An 18,010-nucleotide genomic window follows, 5' to 3' on the forward strand; every position below is an offset into this window, starting at 1 on the left:
TAACAGAATAACACAGATTGGAAGAAGTTAAATAGCAAACATGTATAAAAGTTATAGTTAAAATAATTTCTTCGTTAAAGTAATAAACATATTTGAATTAACGAGTGCAAATAAAAGTAAATTTATCAATTAAATTGTAGATTTAATTTCACTACTTCTTTGTATCCATACAAATTAGTGATAATTCAATAAAAATGATTCAATTTTATTCATAAAAGTATGCAATCATTTCATTAATGTTTTGTTATGACGTTGACACGTTAAACTATCGTCCGTAAACCGACTTTACGGACAACCAATTTTTTTTAACTGATTATCAGTACCATTCAAATGCTATAGAAATATTTTTCGTGTGGTCTTTAACAAGCTATTCCTAAAAAAAAAAAAAAAAAAAAAAAAAAAATACTTTAACCAACATAACTTGACCTTGCGAAGAATTTTTGTATATGCGATCTTAGTGTGTCATTACATTATGAAAGAAGAATTTTCCTCGTCTCACAGTAAACTAATTCTTTTAATTTTTTTTAGGCTTTCATTTATTTTGAAAATAAAAATATATATATTATTTTTTGTAGAAACCTATTTCAAGTACCTACTGAATGTCATATTTTTGATGTTTCAATTTTGCAATATGATATTCACGTAGGCCCTAGTATATTTTGAACTTTAACGATAACATTGATCAAGTTGTAAACATTACTTAAATAGAGACTCAGTTGTCTTGAGTATTCTGTGAATTCGAAAATCATAATATTAAAAGCTTTTTATAAGTTATCTGTGTAAATCATTCAGTATCTTAGAGACCTGCAAAATTCGCGGAATCAGTGACCTCCAGGATAGACTCTACTACACTCTACACACTCGGGCAAATGCCACCTGTTCAATGGCTGCTGACTTGTGAGTCGTCTCAACTGGGTAACCTGTGATTCGACACTTCTTTGAGCGAGGGTCTCTAATTGGCCCTCATTACTCCAGATTAACAGAGAACCAGTGGTAGAAGCAGCGCTAAGGTATACCTAATTATTTGAATTGTAGCATATCACGAAATTAATCCGCGAATTTTGCAGGTCTCTAAGTATCATTCTTGTAATAGGTAAGCCATAATGCACAATAGTAAAATTAATTTTCAAAATTTAACGTGATATACGACTCACTATATTATCCACGCAAATACACTCGCCTAGAGTTCAGTTAGGTCGTCGTTGAAGTACAGCATCACGAGAGGAATGTACTCTGTCTCCTTCAGCCCGATCTCGAGGAATGCGTCCCGCTCGTCGGGGATGCCGTTCTCTTCCAAAGTCTTGTCCATGTCCAGAACACGTCCGTGCACGGACTTCCACGTGTAGCTCGCTGCGTGCGAGTTGACGGGCAGGTACCTCTCCAGCACGCGGCTCAGTTTGTCTTCCTTGCACACCTGCACAACAGCGGAGAATGGCCCATGGGTAGGGACACCTGTATTTCGCGAATACATTCCTTGTCAAGGTAGCTCACAAAACACTGTAGCTTTGTCTTGAGGCTACTGTATGTGGTCAGTGAGAGGTGTTTCCCCACGCTTTACGGTGGCCAATGGGAATGTGGGTAGCGCACTGCTGTAAGCCCACAATTCGCCATGACTAGAGACGAAAAATTCGCGGTTTCATTGACCTCTTTGATGGACTCCAAAATTCTCTACATACTCTAGAAAATGCCACCTGCTCATTGGCTACTGACTTGTAAGACTTGGTGTCTGGGTTGCATGGGAAGGTTTTTCGTTGGTTCTGAGTCTTTCTAGCCAACTGTGGTCCAATAGCAGAAGCAGGAATAAGGTAAACATGTTTCCCTTCCAGCCAATCGCGAAATGAATACGCGAATTTTTCCTGTCTCTAGCCATGACTCTAACATAAAGCTACAGTGCTTTGTGAAATACCTTGACACGATATGTATTCACGAAATACAGGTGCCCCTACCCATGGGTAGAGACCGGAAAAATTCGCGGTTTCAATTACCTCTGGGATAGACTCCACGATCATCTTATGTACTTGAGTAAATTCCACTCGTCCATTGGCTACTGACTCGTGACACCTGCTAACTGGGATGCTCCTGATTCGGCACTTCTTTTGATCAAGGTTTTCCATTGGTACAGAGTCCAACAGATAAAATGTGGCCCAATCACTGAAGCACAAAAAGGCAAATGTATTTGGATTCTAGCCTATCGCGAAATTTACCCGCGAATTTTTCCTGTCTCTACTCACGGGGTCTTACAAAAATAAACAACAACTAGAGACCGGAAAAATTCTCAGATTAATTTCGCGATAGTCTGAAATTCATACACAGATGCCTTTGAGCTGCTTTTGCTATTGGCTCACTGTTCTTCTGGGTGACTCAGGGCCAATGAGAAAGCCTCAACCAAAGAAGTAACGAATCTCTCGGTCAAACCAGTCGAGACGACTCACAAGTCAGCAGCCAATGAACAGGTGGCGTTTGCCCAAATGTACAGAGGACTGTGTAGACTATCCTGGAGGTCATCTAAACCACGAATTTTTCAGGTCCCTAACAATAACTAGATCCCGGAAAAAATTCGCGGTTTCATTTCGTGACGGACTAGACTCCAAATGCGTGTTTACTTTTTTTTTTTTTTTTTTTTTGCTGATTCAGTGATTGGTCAACAGCTTGTGTGAAGGACTGTGAGCAAATGAAAAAAAAAAAAAAACCTTAACAAAATAAGTGTGTGCGGGAGGGATAGACTGGAAAGGTAGAATGGATGGGGGAGGAAGTAAAGTATTGGAATTACGAATCCGAGGCTGGGAGGGACAAGCAAGGTTGCTGGCAGTGTACAGTTGGCACGAGTCAGTAGACAAAAAGGATAGTGGAGTCCATCCTAGAGGTCAATGAAACCGTGACTTTTTCCAGTCCATAACAATAACTAAATGAAGAACTTCCACTTTTTTGACGTGAAAACGTCTTATAAATCGATGAACGCCGGCTGCACGCACGAAAAAGCATGACTCATTGTCACTTTACATCTGAGCCGAGCGTACAATAACCGGCCAACCACCGTGCGAGAAAATTTTCTATAATATCAAACATGTTAAGGCGGGCTTTTTAAAAGCAGCAATTTAAAAAATTTGATTTATTTTTCCAATTTCGTCATTTAAAATTAACAATTTATTGACATTGATTTGATTTCAGTTTATTTCTATAAATAATTGTTCGTGATTATATTTAAACAAATTATTTAAATTAAATTTTAAAAACTGTAAATAATATCTTAAAATTAAAAAGTATACAATTTTTCATCAATATTTCCTTATGACGTTATATCTTAAAATTATCGTCCGTAAACCGACTTTACAGACAACCACCTTTTTTAGAAAACAAAAAACTGTTTTCACCAATAATGATACTTTTACATGCTTTAATACACAACAGCAAAAGAAAGAACACTATTTTCCCACTTTGAAGAGAGAGCAGTCCTCCCATTCCCCTTGGCATCCCACTAGAAGCCCTTAATGTCGAATGTCCTGTTCGGTATTAAAAGTGCTAAATGGAAACTGTTCTTCAAGCTGTTGATAAACATACATAAAAATCCAGATGGTGGGGATTAATAATTTCCCCCTTTTAATTGGGGCCTCACACGCCATATTGATTTTTTTTTATTGGTAAACAGCTTAGCTTTTGGTAGGAGTAATTTCGTGAGACTATAAAGGACGTTGATGAACGGAAATGTGACACAAAAAGGGCGAACCCACATGCAGCAACTTAAGCACGTATTTAGTCACTTTCGTAAACAATAGGGTACAGGCCAAATACCCTGGAATATTTGGTAAAATAAAATAGTCATAGTAAAAAGTAATCTCAAGTTTCAAATTACCTAATAAAACAGCCATTACAAAAACTATAAAACCTATTCTCCTTCATAATTCTCAACTGGCTTAATAGTACAACCTCAAGGGATGTGGTTCGAATTTCGTCACTTGAATTTTTGTTTCCTTTTATAATAAAATTAAAATAGAATAATATTACATAATAATATTGTTCAGTCAGCTCAATAAGGTTAAGGTTTTTTGTAGTAATGATTTACAGAGTGATTTCAGTCGGTTAAGCAAAATAAATATACAAACATATATTTAGTGATAAAATATGTGTTTCATATTAATATTTTAGTAATGCTATAGAAGTATAACTATGGACACCTGTATTTCGCAAATACATTTCGTGTCAAGGTATTTCACAAAATACTGTAGCATTTTCTAAGAGTCATGGCAAATTGTGAGGGTGCAGCAGTACGGTGACCACTTTCTCATTGGCCCCGTCAAGAACGGGACTACACCTCTCACCGACTTCAGCCAATTATCGCAGGAGAAAAGCTACAGTATTTTGTGAAAAACCTTGACACGAAATGTATTCGCGAAATACAGGTGTCCCTAAGTATAACGTAAGCGGCAACTTTAAAGTATTAACTGTTTAAATATTTTTACCAGATAGACAGTATTTTTATAAAATCCCTTGTCTAAAATTCGGTCCATAACCGGGTTTTCAGATTTTTCCGAGTCTTTTTTCGCATTTATCGGAGCCGTTTCTAATAGTTTAAAACTTCCGTTGGTTTCGTACTGTCATCTGCGTGTGATGGTAGCAAGCAAAGTTTACGATTCAGGCAGCGAATGGCGGGCACGGAAAGTAAGAGAGTGATTTGCGTCTAGAAATTTTGGTACGTAGATGAAAAGCGAATATTTTATTTATAGAGACCGGAAAAATTCGCGGATTCCTTTCGAGACAGGCTGGAATCAAATTGGACCGCAATTTACCTGAAGGACTCTGAGCCAATGGCAAATACTGAACAAAAGAAGTATCGAATCATAAGAATCGCAGTAAACAGGTGTCCCGAGTCGGTAGCCAATGACCAGGTGTTAGTTTCCCGAGTACATAGAGAATTGTGGAGTCTATCCTAGTGGTCATGGAAACCGCGAATTTTTCCAGTCCCTATTTATTGATCATTATTTTATCCTACTCGAAGTTTTTTTTTTTTTAATAATTCTACTTATTTTTCGTGTCCAAGTTCGTATCATAAGTTTATTATCAACATGAGCAACATGAGATCACGTGAATTTGCACGTTAGCAAGGTTAGGTGTTTACACATCATTGGTGAGTACTAAAAGACTCACTCACGTGTACTTTTTTTTTAATTTTCTAGTCATTTCTAATAGCTTTGAATATATATACTGTATATAAGTCGCCAGCCCAGGTTAAAATTTCTAATACGGCTTGAGATAGTTGGTTAATTCACCACCGCAATCGCTACCATCTCTAGGGCATCGACTTGTGGTGGTCCCTAGCGGACAAGTGTCGAACTCTTCAAACACCCCTTCCCCACCCTCCCTCAACATGCGTTGTCCTCCACACACCCTCTACCCCACCTCTCATCCCTACAGTTTTGTGACGCACAAACTCCTGTTGAACGACCTTGAGCTGCAGTGAATTTTGGGTGGGGGGTGCGGGGGAATGACAGCGGGCGACAGTGCTGCGCTCTAATGTGTAAATAACAACCTAATACGATACAGGGCGTTACGGCAGCGCACTGCAGCGGTGAAGTTCCCAAGCTGCTCATCATACGCTTCTGAAAACGTAGAGTAAATCCTATCCACTCGCGACTTCTATACAGTATATATTTTTTCAAAGCTAATAGTGAAGGGCTGTTTCGATAAATTTAACAATAAACATTCCTTGCATTTTTTGTTCTGCGACACATTATTTTCAACATACCTTTACGAGGTGTTATATGTAATGTGTGTAAAATGTAGCGCAAGTGGTTGTAATTGTTATCTTGCACGACTTTTTGCAGTAACTATATCACACTTCGTAAATATATATATATATATATATATATATATATATATATATATATATATATATATATATATATATATTGTAAATATTTGTGCCGGAAGAACAAATGCAAAAGAAGAATATTTTTAAAATTTCAGTAAAAGCTTTTGACTTTTAATAATGAGGAGAAAATATTTAAAAAATCAACGTGGTGTATGTATGAGCCCCTACATTAACGTTTATTACTCCAGGGCTGTAAAATCCCCATTCAGCACACAAAAATATTAGGTAAATTTCAGATTTGTAACTCACATTTACTGCGACTTTTCCGATTGTCCTGCAATATTACCAAAAATATATCTAAAACTAATTATTGCGACATTTCTGCAAAATTGGAAATAGGATAATGTGGGGCAAGAATCCACACGGGGCAAGAGTCCTCCTTCGTAGCAGTTACGCTCAGTGTCACTAGATAGCACTGGCATGTCCATGTGCTCCATTCGAATGCGTTTCTACACACTGGGCTTGGTTGTCAAGGTACTCCCGCCATTTCAGTGTGAGTGGTGGCAGTTTATTGTTTTAAGCAGTGTGTGGTGTTATTTATTATATTTAGAAGAGCGTATGAATTTGCATGAAATCTTCAAACCATTCTGTGGAAAGTACATAGACATTAGAAGTATCTAAGTTTTAAATTATCTACTGGTTTGGGTAATTTTTGTTTTTATATTAACGGGTAAATAATGGCCAGTGGATGAAACATTTTGTTACACATGGGGCAAGATTCCTGGGGCAAGAGTCCGTAAAACATTCTGTGAGGATTCTTGCCCCACATAGCCATTTTGTCTTGAAAAATGTATTTAATGCCTAAAACTGTATTTTATAGTATGCATTTCCATTTTGTTTTTATTTTTGTTTGTAAACATTGATTATAAACTGTGAAATTCAATTAAAAACCCCAAAATTCTTATTTTCTTTAGTGAAAACATTCGAATATGATTTATCCTGGATGTGGGATCAAATGTGTTCAAAGTGCTGTTTCCATTTACAGGATATGTAATATAGTGTGCATTGTGCATTGTGTAACTCATTTTATTTATTTTAACTTACTGCGGAGCAGACCGTCGTAGTGCAGTCCAAATTAATATAATAATTAAAGTGGTTAATTTTTCACATATGAAATTTAAATAACTACCTAAAGAGTGTACTGTAGTGGTTTGAGATGCAAGTGCATTTATTTGTAAGTGTAAATAATGTTACAATACATTCATCGCCTAGTTAAAATAATTACACATTTAATAATTTCTTGTTTATTCTCTGACTGGCCGCTATTTCCTATCAATCAATGAATTTGATCCAATAGAACAGGCAGTGATTTTCCACTACTTTATTATAGAGCCATTTGCACAGATTTTGGACGATTGAATCGGCTGTAGTTCAATTAATTTTTTACTGATTCAGGTATACAATGTTGCAATTGTATTAAACCCAGAACATAATAGGAAAATGTTTTATCAAAGCAAATTTTATTGCAGGAAAATGAGGAACTATAAAAGAAAGACAAATAGAAAACCACTTGATTCCGAGACACTACAAAAAGCGAAGTTGGGAAGGATTAAAGGTGACTCAATTCAGGCAATTTCTGAGGATTTGAACGTAGAGGAATCCACCTTACGGAAACGACTTAAAGTGGTAAGAAATAGTTAATGGTTATACATTAAATCATTTCACGTAAGCTTTAAATTTATTGAACAGTATTTAGGCTAAATAAAATACTCATTTGTTATAGGGTACCCCAGCTGTTTCATGCGGCCGTTTTTTGTCAAATTTTTCACAATAATTAGAGCTACAGCTAGTGTGTTACTTACAGGACACTGACAGAAGATTTTACGGTTTGACATTTAGGGAAGTTCAAGCTTTGGCATATGAATTTGCAGATCAAAATAACATTGCTCGTCCCTTTAATAAGGACATTAAACTTGCAGGCCGGGACTGGGTTTATTGATTCCTTTCACGCCACCCATCGCTAAGTTTAAGGAAGCCTGAAGGTGTGAGTATAGCACGGTCTGTTGGATTTAACAAAGTTCAGATGGATCGCTATTTCAAAAATCTTCAAGAAATAGACGAGAAAAATAGTTTTCTAACCAAACTCAACAGAGTGTACAATATGGACGAAAGTGGCCTATCCACTGAGCCCAACATAATTCCCAAAATAGTATCTACCAAAGGTCAAAGGATTGTAAACAAAGTTGTGTCTGGAGAGCGGGGTCAGACCGTGACAGTTGTTTGCTGCATGTCAGCAGCTGGGCATTTCGTCCCTCCTGCGATGATATTTCCAAGAAAGTGTATGAAGGTTAAACTTTCAGATGGAGCTCCTCCATCAAGTTTATTTCTTCTTTCTGATTCTGGATACATGAATTCTGATCTGTTCTCAGCGTGGCTTCAATATTTTGTTTCACATACTAAGCCTTCTAGAGACGACCCTGTCCTCTTACTTTTGGATAATCATTTTCTGGAAAGTTGTGGCACTACTGATGCAGGCACCCCATCTAGTCCTAGGTCTTCTCATACAGACACTAACACTGAGTGTGCTTCAGATAGGCCAAGGTTACCTGACCTTTCACCTCATGTTGGAGATACTATCATGTATACTCCTACAAAAGTTTGTTATATTGTTTCCCCAGAAATAATAAGACCTCTTTCAAAACGTAGCACTCCTCAAAAACGACATAAAAATTCCAAAAAATCTCCACTGCTCTCAGGATCTCCTTACGTTAAAACGATTTCTTCTTTACAGTCGAACAGCAACACAGAAATTAACTCTCAGAAAAACGTGCCAAATAAATGTAAGCCAAGACAGTTGGCCATTAAAGGTATTGGAGCAAGTCGTCAATTAACATGGGGGGTTAAGAAAGGCATAAAATGTTCAGGAAAATCTGACTACTACTGTGGGGGTTGTGGTGCTGTGTACGAAGAGCCTCAGAACGTGGACTGGATTATGTGCCATGCGTGTAGATCGTGTTCGGAAGAGCCTTGTACAGATTACATGGGAACTGGTATTTTTACATGCGATGTGTGCAAGTAGGAGTCTTACCCCACAGTGATAGGACTCTTGCCCCTCATGTGGGGCAAGTTTTCTAATTTACATGATTGTGAGTTTTGTTAGGTTAAAACTTCATAAAACCTCTAGTAATAATTCTAAATATTTATTTTTGTTCCTAAAGGCTGTAGATGTATGATAATGTGTGTTTTAGTTCTAAAATTTGCAACAGAGGTAATAAAACTACAGATGTGTCATTCATTAAGTGCGGACTCTTGCCCCACATTACCCTACATGTCTGAATGTTTCTACAACATTGCAGAAATATGACAAGAATGAAAAAAAATGCTGTGTTTCTGCACATTTCAGACACATGTCTAAAATGAAAAATAAAATAAAACTGCGATGTTTCTGCACATTTCAGAAACATGTCTAAAATAAAAATAATAAAACTGCGATCTTTCTGCACTTTTCAGAAACATGTCTAAAATGAAAAGAAAAAAATGCATCATTACTGAAACGTATCGGAAACTGTCCTGCTACTCGGGGCTACTCACGACGACTGTGCACTGCTGGTTGATGAGCATGTTGAGCACCCGCAGGGGCCGGGACCGCTCCGTCAGGCGGCCCACCACGTACCTGGGGTCCCGCCACCAGGGCAGCGCCACGGGCCGCCAGCTGCTGGTCGCCACCTCGGGCCCCACGTGCGGTATGGGCCCGTGCGGCAGGTACGGCACCCTCACGCCGGTCACCGGGTGCACGTGGTGTCTCAGCTGCAGCACACGTCCTGTCCTTCAGCGGGAGCGCTCGTGCTGGAGGACCTTTTGAAGTAGCTTGTAGCCGTGTCCTTGGCAAATAGTTCACCAAACATTTCGGTCGACATCGCAGTCGCCATCATCAGGGAGCAGTTACCTACAGCCGTGTCCTTGCAAATAGTTCACCAAACGTTTCGGTCGACATCGCAGTCGCCATCATCAGGGAGCAGTTACCTACAGCCGTGTCCTTGGCAAATAGTTCACCAAACATTTCGGTCGACATCGCAGTCGCCATCATCAGGGAGCAGTTACCTACAGCCGTGTCCTTGCAAATAGTTCACCAAACGTTTCGGTCGACATCGCAGTCGCCATCATCAGGGAGCAGTTACCTACAGCCGTGTCCTTGCAAATAGTTCACCAAACATTTCGGTCGACATCGCAGTCGCCATCATCAGGGAGCAGTTACCTACAGCCGTGTCCTTGGCAAAAAGTTCACCAAACATTTCGGTCGACATCGCAGTCGCCATCATCAGGGAGCAGTTACCTACAGCCGTGTCCTTGCAAATAGTTCACCAAACGTTTCGGTCGACATCGCAGTCGCCATCATCAGGGAGCAGTTACCTACAGCCGTGTCCTTGGCAAATAGTTCACCAAACATTTCGGTCGACATCGCAGTCGCCATCATCAGGGAGCAGTTACCTACAGCCGTGTCCTTGCAAATAGTTCACCAAACGTTTCGGTCGACATCGCAGTCGCCATCATCAGGGAGCAGTTACCTACAGCCGTGTCCTTGCAAATAGTTCACCAAACATTTCGGTCGACATCGCAGTCGCCATCATCAGGGAGCAGTTACCTACAGCCGTGTCCTTGCAAATAGTTCACCAAACGTTTCGGTCGACATCGCAGTCGCCATCATCAGGGAGCAGTTACCTACAGCCGTGTCCTTGGCAAATAGTTCACCAAACATTTCGGTCGACATCGCAGTCGCCATCATCAGGGAGCAGTTACCTACAGCCGTGTCCTTGCAAATAGTTCACCAAACGTTTCGGTCGACATCGCAGTCGCCATCATCAGGGAGCAGTTACCTACAGCCGTGTCCTTGCAAATAGTTCACCAAACGTTTCGGTCGACATCGCAGTCGCCATCATCAGGGAGCAGTTACCTACAGCCGTGTCCTTGGCAAATAGTTCACCAAACATTTCGGTCGACATCGCAGTCGCCATCATCAGGGAGCAGTTACCTACAGCCGTGTCCTTGCAAATAGTTCACCAAACGTTTCGGTCGACATCGCAGTCGCCATCATCAGGGAGCAGTTACCTACAGCCGTGTCCTTGCAAATAGTTCACCAAACGTTTCGGTCGACATCGCAGTCGCCATCATCAGGGAGCAGTTACCTACAGCCGTGTCCTTGGCAAATAATTCACCCAACGTTTCGGTTGACATCGCAGTCGCCATCATCAGGGAGCAGTTACCTACAGCCGTGTCCTTGGCAAATAATTCACCCAACGTTTCGGTCGACATCGCAGTCGCCATCATCAGGGAGCAGTTACCTACAGCCGTGTCCTTATCAAATAATTCACCAAACGTTTCGGTCGACATCGCAGTCGCCATCATCAGGGAGCAGTTACCTACAGCCGTGTCCTTGCAAATAGTTCACCAAACGTTTCGGTCGACATCGCAGTCGCCATCATCAGGGAGCAGTTACCTACAGCCGTGTCCTTGCAAATAGTTCACCAAACGTTTCGGTCGACATCGCAGTCGCCATCATCAGAGAGCAGTTACCTACAGCCGTGTCCTACGCAAATAATTCACCCAACGTTTCGGTCGACATCGCAGTCGCCGTCATCAGGGAGCAGTTACCTACAGTAGGTAACTGCTCCTTGATGATGGCGACTGCAATGTCGACCGAAACGTTTGGTGAATTATTCGCCAAGGACACGGCTACGACCTTTAAGCCAAGCTAGTGCAGATAATGGCCGTGAGATCCTGCGAACATTACTATTTCCTTTTGTTGGTAGGTACGATAGATATTTAGGATTTTTGGGAGTTGCGTATACAACCCCCCCCCCCCCCCACCCAACTCCTCCTTAAACCCCTGTCCTTTACTAATCACGCGTGGATATACTTAGTAGAGTTTTAGAGGGGAGATCATGTGACCGAGTTAATGCGACGGAAGTCGAGGAACGGAAATGTGTAACAACCACGGTGGTGCCATCTGTGTCGGATGGCGAGAACCAGAATTCATATAGACAAAAGAAACATTATGGTTTTAACTGTTTAATTTGTTTGATGATACGGAAAGTATTTTTAATAAAATTTATTTTCGAAAATTAGGTCCAAAGCTTTCGGTCTGCTAGTCAAACGTTTCAGTAGCCGACGTAGCAGTGAATTCTAGCGGCGGGTGCGAAAGGTACGTGTGATTCGCGTCCAGAAATGCAGTTGAAAACACGATTTGCTTATTTTTATCACGCTTGGCAATTTTTTCAAATAATTCTACGTTAAATTTCATATCCGAATTTCGTATTAAAAGTGAATTTGCAAAACAAGAACAAATGATTTTATCCGTTACCGAGGTTAGATGTTACAGTACCTACTAGAAGTACATGAATTTATATTTTTTACATTTATTTATATTTTGAATTATTTGTACGATTTATTGGCAAGGAATTAATAATAAAATTATTTTCTTATTGCGTTTTCATAATCTGATATTGATTAAAGGACTCCAGCGTGTACTTTCAGAAGGAAATTCCTGATTATTTCATTTTGACATCGAGAGTTGACTTCAACAAGAATCAAAATCCAGGTCCTAAGCTTTAACAAGCCAAGAAAAGAAAAATATTTTTACTGCAAACTCCAGCTAATAGTTTTAAAATTCTCACAGTTAGCTAATAGCTCGACTCGCAATGATCCATCGCGTCTGACCGTTTCCCATCCGCCCGTCAGTCACGTGAACTCGCCCGAAAAATTCCATTCGTTCATTCCTCAAAAGCGTTCCAATCTTTATCTTGGGAAGCCTTCTTTTCACAGACGAGGGAGCCATACGCCCGATCGTGCATCTTCGGTTTTTTTTTGTTTTTTTTTTTGTTTATTGTAAATAAATATGGCGGTGTTGATAAAAGGATACTAATGGCCAATTAGGTTAGGTTAGCTACGTTATAAATACTTAAAAACATTGTGGACGGTTGATTTGGTTAGGATAGCTACATTAAAGATACGGAAAAAAAGCATTAACTTCGGAGAACTTCCGGTTTTGGCTCTCTCGTCTGTGAAAAGAAGGCTTCCCCTTTATCTTTCAATGGAGGGACGAATGCAATTATAAACTCAAAAATGTTAGCAAGGTAATGCCGTCAACCTTTACTACAAAACGAGCGTAAGTTTTACAAAGTTACAATATATTTCTTGTAGTATATAAACTATTTCTGTGCAACTGGTTTCCAAAGGAATATTTGTAAAAGTACAGAAAAAAAATGTTCTGTGTAGTTCCGGGTGTGTTCTTGGAGCTGGTTGAAAGTCGGTGAACTGCGTGAGGCTTGGATAAAGCACACTCTCAATCCTCTCCCACAGCTTACCTCTTCATCGAGCATAGCTTATGACAACGTAACCGGCCCGTCTACAGTTGAAATGTCCTAAACTGTGTCCGACGGACACTGATCATTTATTGGTCCACGTGACCCTCTGACGCCATGCGTGGTGTGGGTGGTGGTCCGAATACATTGGCTAACTTGGCCTTTTTGTCCCAGTGATGAACACTCGTGATATTGTGCTGTTTTCGGTTCCTATTTCAAAAGGTAAACAGAAAATAACAGACATTTATTAGAATTTACTTTTGCCTTACAGAATATAAATAAATATTGTAGAACTCCCACAAATTTTCACAAGTAAACTAAATATTACAAACATTAGCTGCGTACAAATTTACGAAACATTGAAATAGTAAACAAAAAATATGTTTTTCAACTATTAATCGACATGTGGTTGCTTTCAAAAAATTTGTTGTCTGTAAAGTCGGTTTACGGACGATAGTTTAACGTGACAACGTCATAACAAAACATTGATGAATAAAATTGAATCATTTTTATTGAATTATCACTATTTTGTATAGATACAAAGAAGGAGTGAAATGAAATCTACAATTTAATTGATAAATTTACTTTTATTTGAACTCATTAATTCAAATATGTTTGTTACTTTAACGAAAAGATTATTTTAACTATAACTTTTATACATGTTTGCTATTTAACTTCTTCCAATCTGTGTTATTCTGTTAAGGATAGGACGATGATAGGAAAAGTAGGAAACGAATGGGAGTGTTTCAAGTTTAATGTGCCTCGAAAAAGTAAAATCGATGGTTGTTCCAATCGAGTGGAAGAGAGATAGATGCGGCGAAAGCGTACAATGAGCGTAACGGGACACAGAGAAACGGGACATTGTGCGTAACGGGATACTTTTTCGTGCGTGCAGCCGGCATTCATCGATTTATTAGACGTTGTCACGTCAAAAAAAATCGAAAGACAATTATTTTGGCGATCTATATTCACTGCGTTCTGGTGACTACTTTAGAAATCAGTAGATTCGGACATCGAACGTCGCAATTGTTGACTGGGCTGTTTCCCGTGCGAAAATGTGACGTCATTCACACCAGGATAAGGACACGGACCGCCCACTAGCTCGGACTATTGTAGACGGGCCTACATACAGACATGCAAAAAATATGCGAGGGACCATTCCAGTTCCTCACCTCCTCAGTATCTTGGTCGAACCAGTGACTGATGTCTTTCCCTGCGTTGGCGATGATTGGTCTGACGGCATCGGTCGCTTCGAATTCTTTGACGAGGTCGGTCAGGTTGAGAACCTTGCCCAGCATAGACACCCACAAGTCATCTGGAGTGTTGTGCACGACGACTTCTCCGTGGGTGAAGTACGTTTCGTTGACCTCCATTTCTATTCGCTTCCTAGGAACAAGGAAATATTATCAGTGGTAATGCTACAGTTAAAATTCCCTATAACAAAGACGACAGCATATTTTACTGTGAAGGAGACACTTTTTAATCTTACTCCACCTATGTTGTCAAATCTATAGATTGAGCCAAAATTACGCAATGCGTAACAGAGTTCTGAGACACTGGATTCACGTTTTAAAAGACCCGGCATTGAATCGCGGTTCAGTCAACTTTATTTTGGGTTTTCCAAATTCATTTCCAAGCAAATGCTGGAATGATTCTTTCAAACAGAAAAAGACCGATTACCATCTGTGTATTCTCTATCTGTGCCGGTGTTTATTCTCTAATGGCCTTGTTTTCAGACCAGGACCCCTTTTTACAAAAGCAATTTAATTTATCTCAGCTGAGCTGGCACGGAAAACAAAATCACTTAATTACGAAAAACATGCTGCTATTTCGGACACCTATCTGGATTTGATTTTTTCTGAAGGTTGAGCTAGAGCACAAATTAAAACCATTCGGACTTTTAAACATTTATATTATTAATATTATTTTCATATTATTTATAAATTATATATAAATATATACCAAAGCTAAATTATATTAAATATTATAATTAAACATGTCGGAAAATTCCATGATTATTATAATACTGGAATCACAGTAGCGAAACGGGCGGAACACAATGAAATAATCTTTCTACAACTCAAGTTTGATATACATCTGATGTCAATGCAATAAATGCAATGCAATAAAATTCGTGGGGGGGGGGGGGGGGCGAGAGGCTTTCTGATTAGAAATAAATTATCTATTCCTTTCCCATACTGGACACAACTTAGCTTAACTGAGCGTCAAATATTTGAGTTCGACAGATGTACAAACTGTAGCATTTTTAATATTATTATAAGCTTTTTTTGGTTCTATTGTACTCGTTTTATCAGTGAAATCTGTGAAATGTGTTCATGCAAAGTGATTTTCTCGAACATATTTTAAATTCAAATTAACAATATTTCTCCCAAACATGTATATTAAAGTAGGTACCTTGCAAACATTGATAATTGTCATATATTTTGTGCAAACGTAATGGCAAGAACTTTTTTTTTTAATTTAATTATTAATTTTTGTTTTACCTTGTAACCAGAAACAGCATGTTCGCAACACGATGATATTTTGCTGTCGCATCGCGTACTTTGTGATATTGTGATTCAAGCATAAGTGAAGTCTCGGATCAAGAGAAAGAACAAGCAACTAGGTATAACTGCGGAAAGCATTAAAACTTACAAAGTGCCAAAAGTAGGGCTATTTCTTGGCATGGTTTCGCACCACGATAAACGTTTCGTTCATGCCATTACAATGTACCTATTTTTTATATATAAATGGAACAGAAATATTCATGTAAAATTACATATATATATATATATTTTTAATTTGTATATTTTCATAAAAATAATTGTATCACTACAACATAATGATCGCTGTAATGCTGGGTTCTGATTATCACCCAGGCATTTAAGTATATTTTGTGTTGTCCCAGTTCCTCCATTAGTTAAAGTTATTTTTAGGCCGTTCGCTGAATAGCTTCCCAATATGAACTACGCACATTAAACAACATAATAAAACTAAATAAAGTCGCATTATTAAATATTAAATTATCTTTTGAACGGTTTAAATCAATTATGCGTGATTGAAACATCAATAAAAATATAACTTTATGAGCCAATTTTCGTACTATCTCGAAAAAAACGTATTTCATATAGGCCTATGCAAAAATTGCTTTTACCATCTGTTGTGCAAGTTACAATATATTTCGTTTCGTATTTCAAACTTTTTCATGGCAATTGGTTTAAAAATAAATATTTTGTAAAAGTACAGAGTAAAAATTTGTTTGTGTAGGTCTGTCTGTGTGTTTGGTTGGAAGTCGACCAACTGCATGAGACTTGAAGGAAGCACACACTAAGGCCTCTGCCCAGGCTACTTTTTACGATTTTATGACATGCCAATGTAGTATGCCACCACGTACCTCCATTATTGTTTGATGACATGCCAATGTAGTATGCCACCACGCACCTCCAGTATTGTTTAATGACATGCCAATATATTATGCCATTAAACACCTCCAATGTTGTTTTTGACATACCGGTATGAAAGAATAATGTTGAAAAAATTTCAGAGTTGTTTTTAAAAGGCTGGTGAGAATAGAGTTATAAAACTTTTCAAAAGTTAAAGAAATTTTAATTTAATTTTTGGTATTACTGTTAAAATATTACTTTATCTCAGTTCACTTATAGCAGAAAAGCAGGCATAACCAAAATATGTATAAAATCTTATATTATTTTTAAATCGCATGTATGGTAAGCAAAACATTTATATACATCACCTTAATTATCTTAAATTAATAATTACGGAATATATAATTGTTAACCCTTGACAAATTTTAATGTTAGGTATTTTTTTTCTGCTTCGTTTTGACGGAAGCAAATCATAGTTTGTACTTTTTGTTGGTAAGTAATAAATCATAACCTACTAAAGTTTATGCGATGCCTTAAAGTAACTTACCAGTAATTACCTTTCGTTAGTATGATAATAATTATTCATTTAGTGATCAACAATAAATTCGTAAGTGGTTCTGGCCACATGAAATATTTTCATTCTTAAAAAATTTCAAATTACATACAAAACTATACAAATTGCTGTAAATATGGAATCATATGAAAAATGGGATTGTAAACTTGAACTGATACTAAATATCAGTGGGGATATAAAAATAGTAAACATACCATAGAAATTGTAGCATTTTTAACTATGGCATTGTAAAAATTCACACACAAATAATTTAAAAAAATTATTTTTATTATATTATTCTGGAAGACTCTGCAGATAAGTAAAGGAAGTTTGCCACATGGAATAAATATGTTAAGTATTTTAAGTAAGTAACCACACATTTTAATTTGTAACATAATATTTTTCGATAATAAGTGCTCAATTAGTGCTAATTTCTGCCATAGTAAACATAATTTGCGTTACTTTAATTTATACTTTATAGTGTTGTGCTTATAGTAGATTCCAACACACAAAAACACATACACTGACCGATTTAAAAGAGAAATTGTAATTACAAATTTTATTGGGGTTTTTAATAAACATATGTGATATTTTGACGAGTCGTTAAACTTTTCTTTTCTTTAAATTTTTCTTATACTTACGTTGGCACACACTGTAACAAACCATGGACATTAAGTAGATTAATATTAAGTACTGTAGGCGCACTGTAGAAACTGTGTTTAAGATTTTGTAAATAATTTTTAATTTTTGTAACTCTGCGATTTTTACTGGCGTGTCCATGGTTAGTGACACCTCATTAAAATTGAAGGTCCAGGACAAAGACGCTGTACTAATTTATTACTGATGGTCCTTCACAATTTCCTCTGTGATATTTCGATTTCCGTTTTTGAGATTTTTCTGAATTATTGTG

At 38.0% G+C, this 18,010-nt stretch overlaps 1 protein-coding gene across 2 annotated transcripts; it reads right to left on the bottom strand.

The window, feature by feature from the left end:
- Window positions 1–1,132: 1,132 nt before the first annotated feature.
- LOC134539680 (cytochrome b5 domain-containing protein 1) lies at window positions 1,133–17,280 on the bottom strand. 2 transcript variants are annotated; one of them, XM_063381872.1, is made up of 4 exons: window positions 17,095–17,280; window positions 14,337–14,550; window positions 9,398–9,613; window positions 1,133–1,414 (listed from the first exon to the last, which is right to left on the bottom strand). In XM_063381872.1, exons 2-4 carry the CDS (start codon window positions 14,535–14,537, stop codon window positions 1,181–1,183), a joined length of 651 nt encoding a protein of 216 aa, XP_063237942.1. In that variant the 5' UTR covers window positions 14,538–14,550; window positions 17,095–17,280; the 3' UTR covers window positions 1,133–1,180. The 2 variants fall into 2 exon arrangements, with proteins under 2 accessions (XP_063237942.1, XP_063237943.1); XM_063381873.1 differs by having other exon boundaries at window positions 17,105–17,277.
- Between the last annotated feature and the right edge of the window lie 730 nt (window positions 17,281–18,010).

Source organism: Bacillus rossius, chromosome 15 (genome assembly GCF_032445375.1).
Source record: "Bacillus rossius redtenbacheri isolate Brsri chromosome 15, Brsri_v3, whole genome shotgun sequence".
Lineage (NCBI taxonomy): Eukaryota > Metazoa > Arthropoda > Insecta > Phasmatodea > Bacillidae > Bacillus > Bacillus rossius.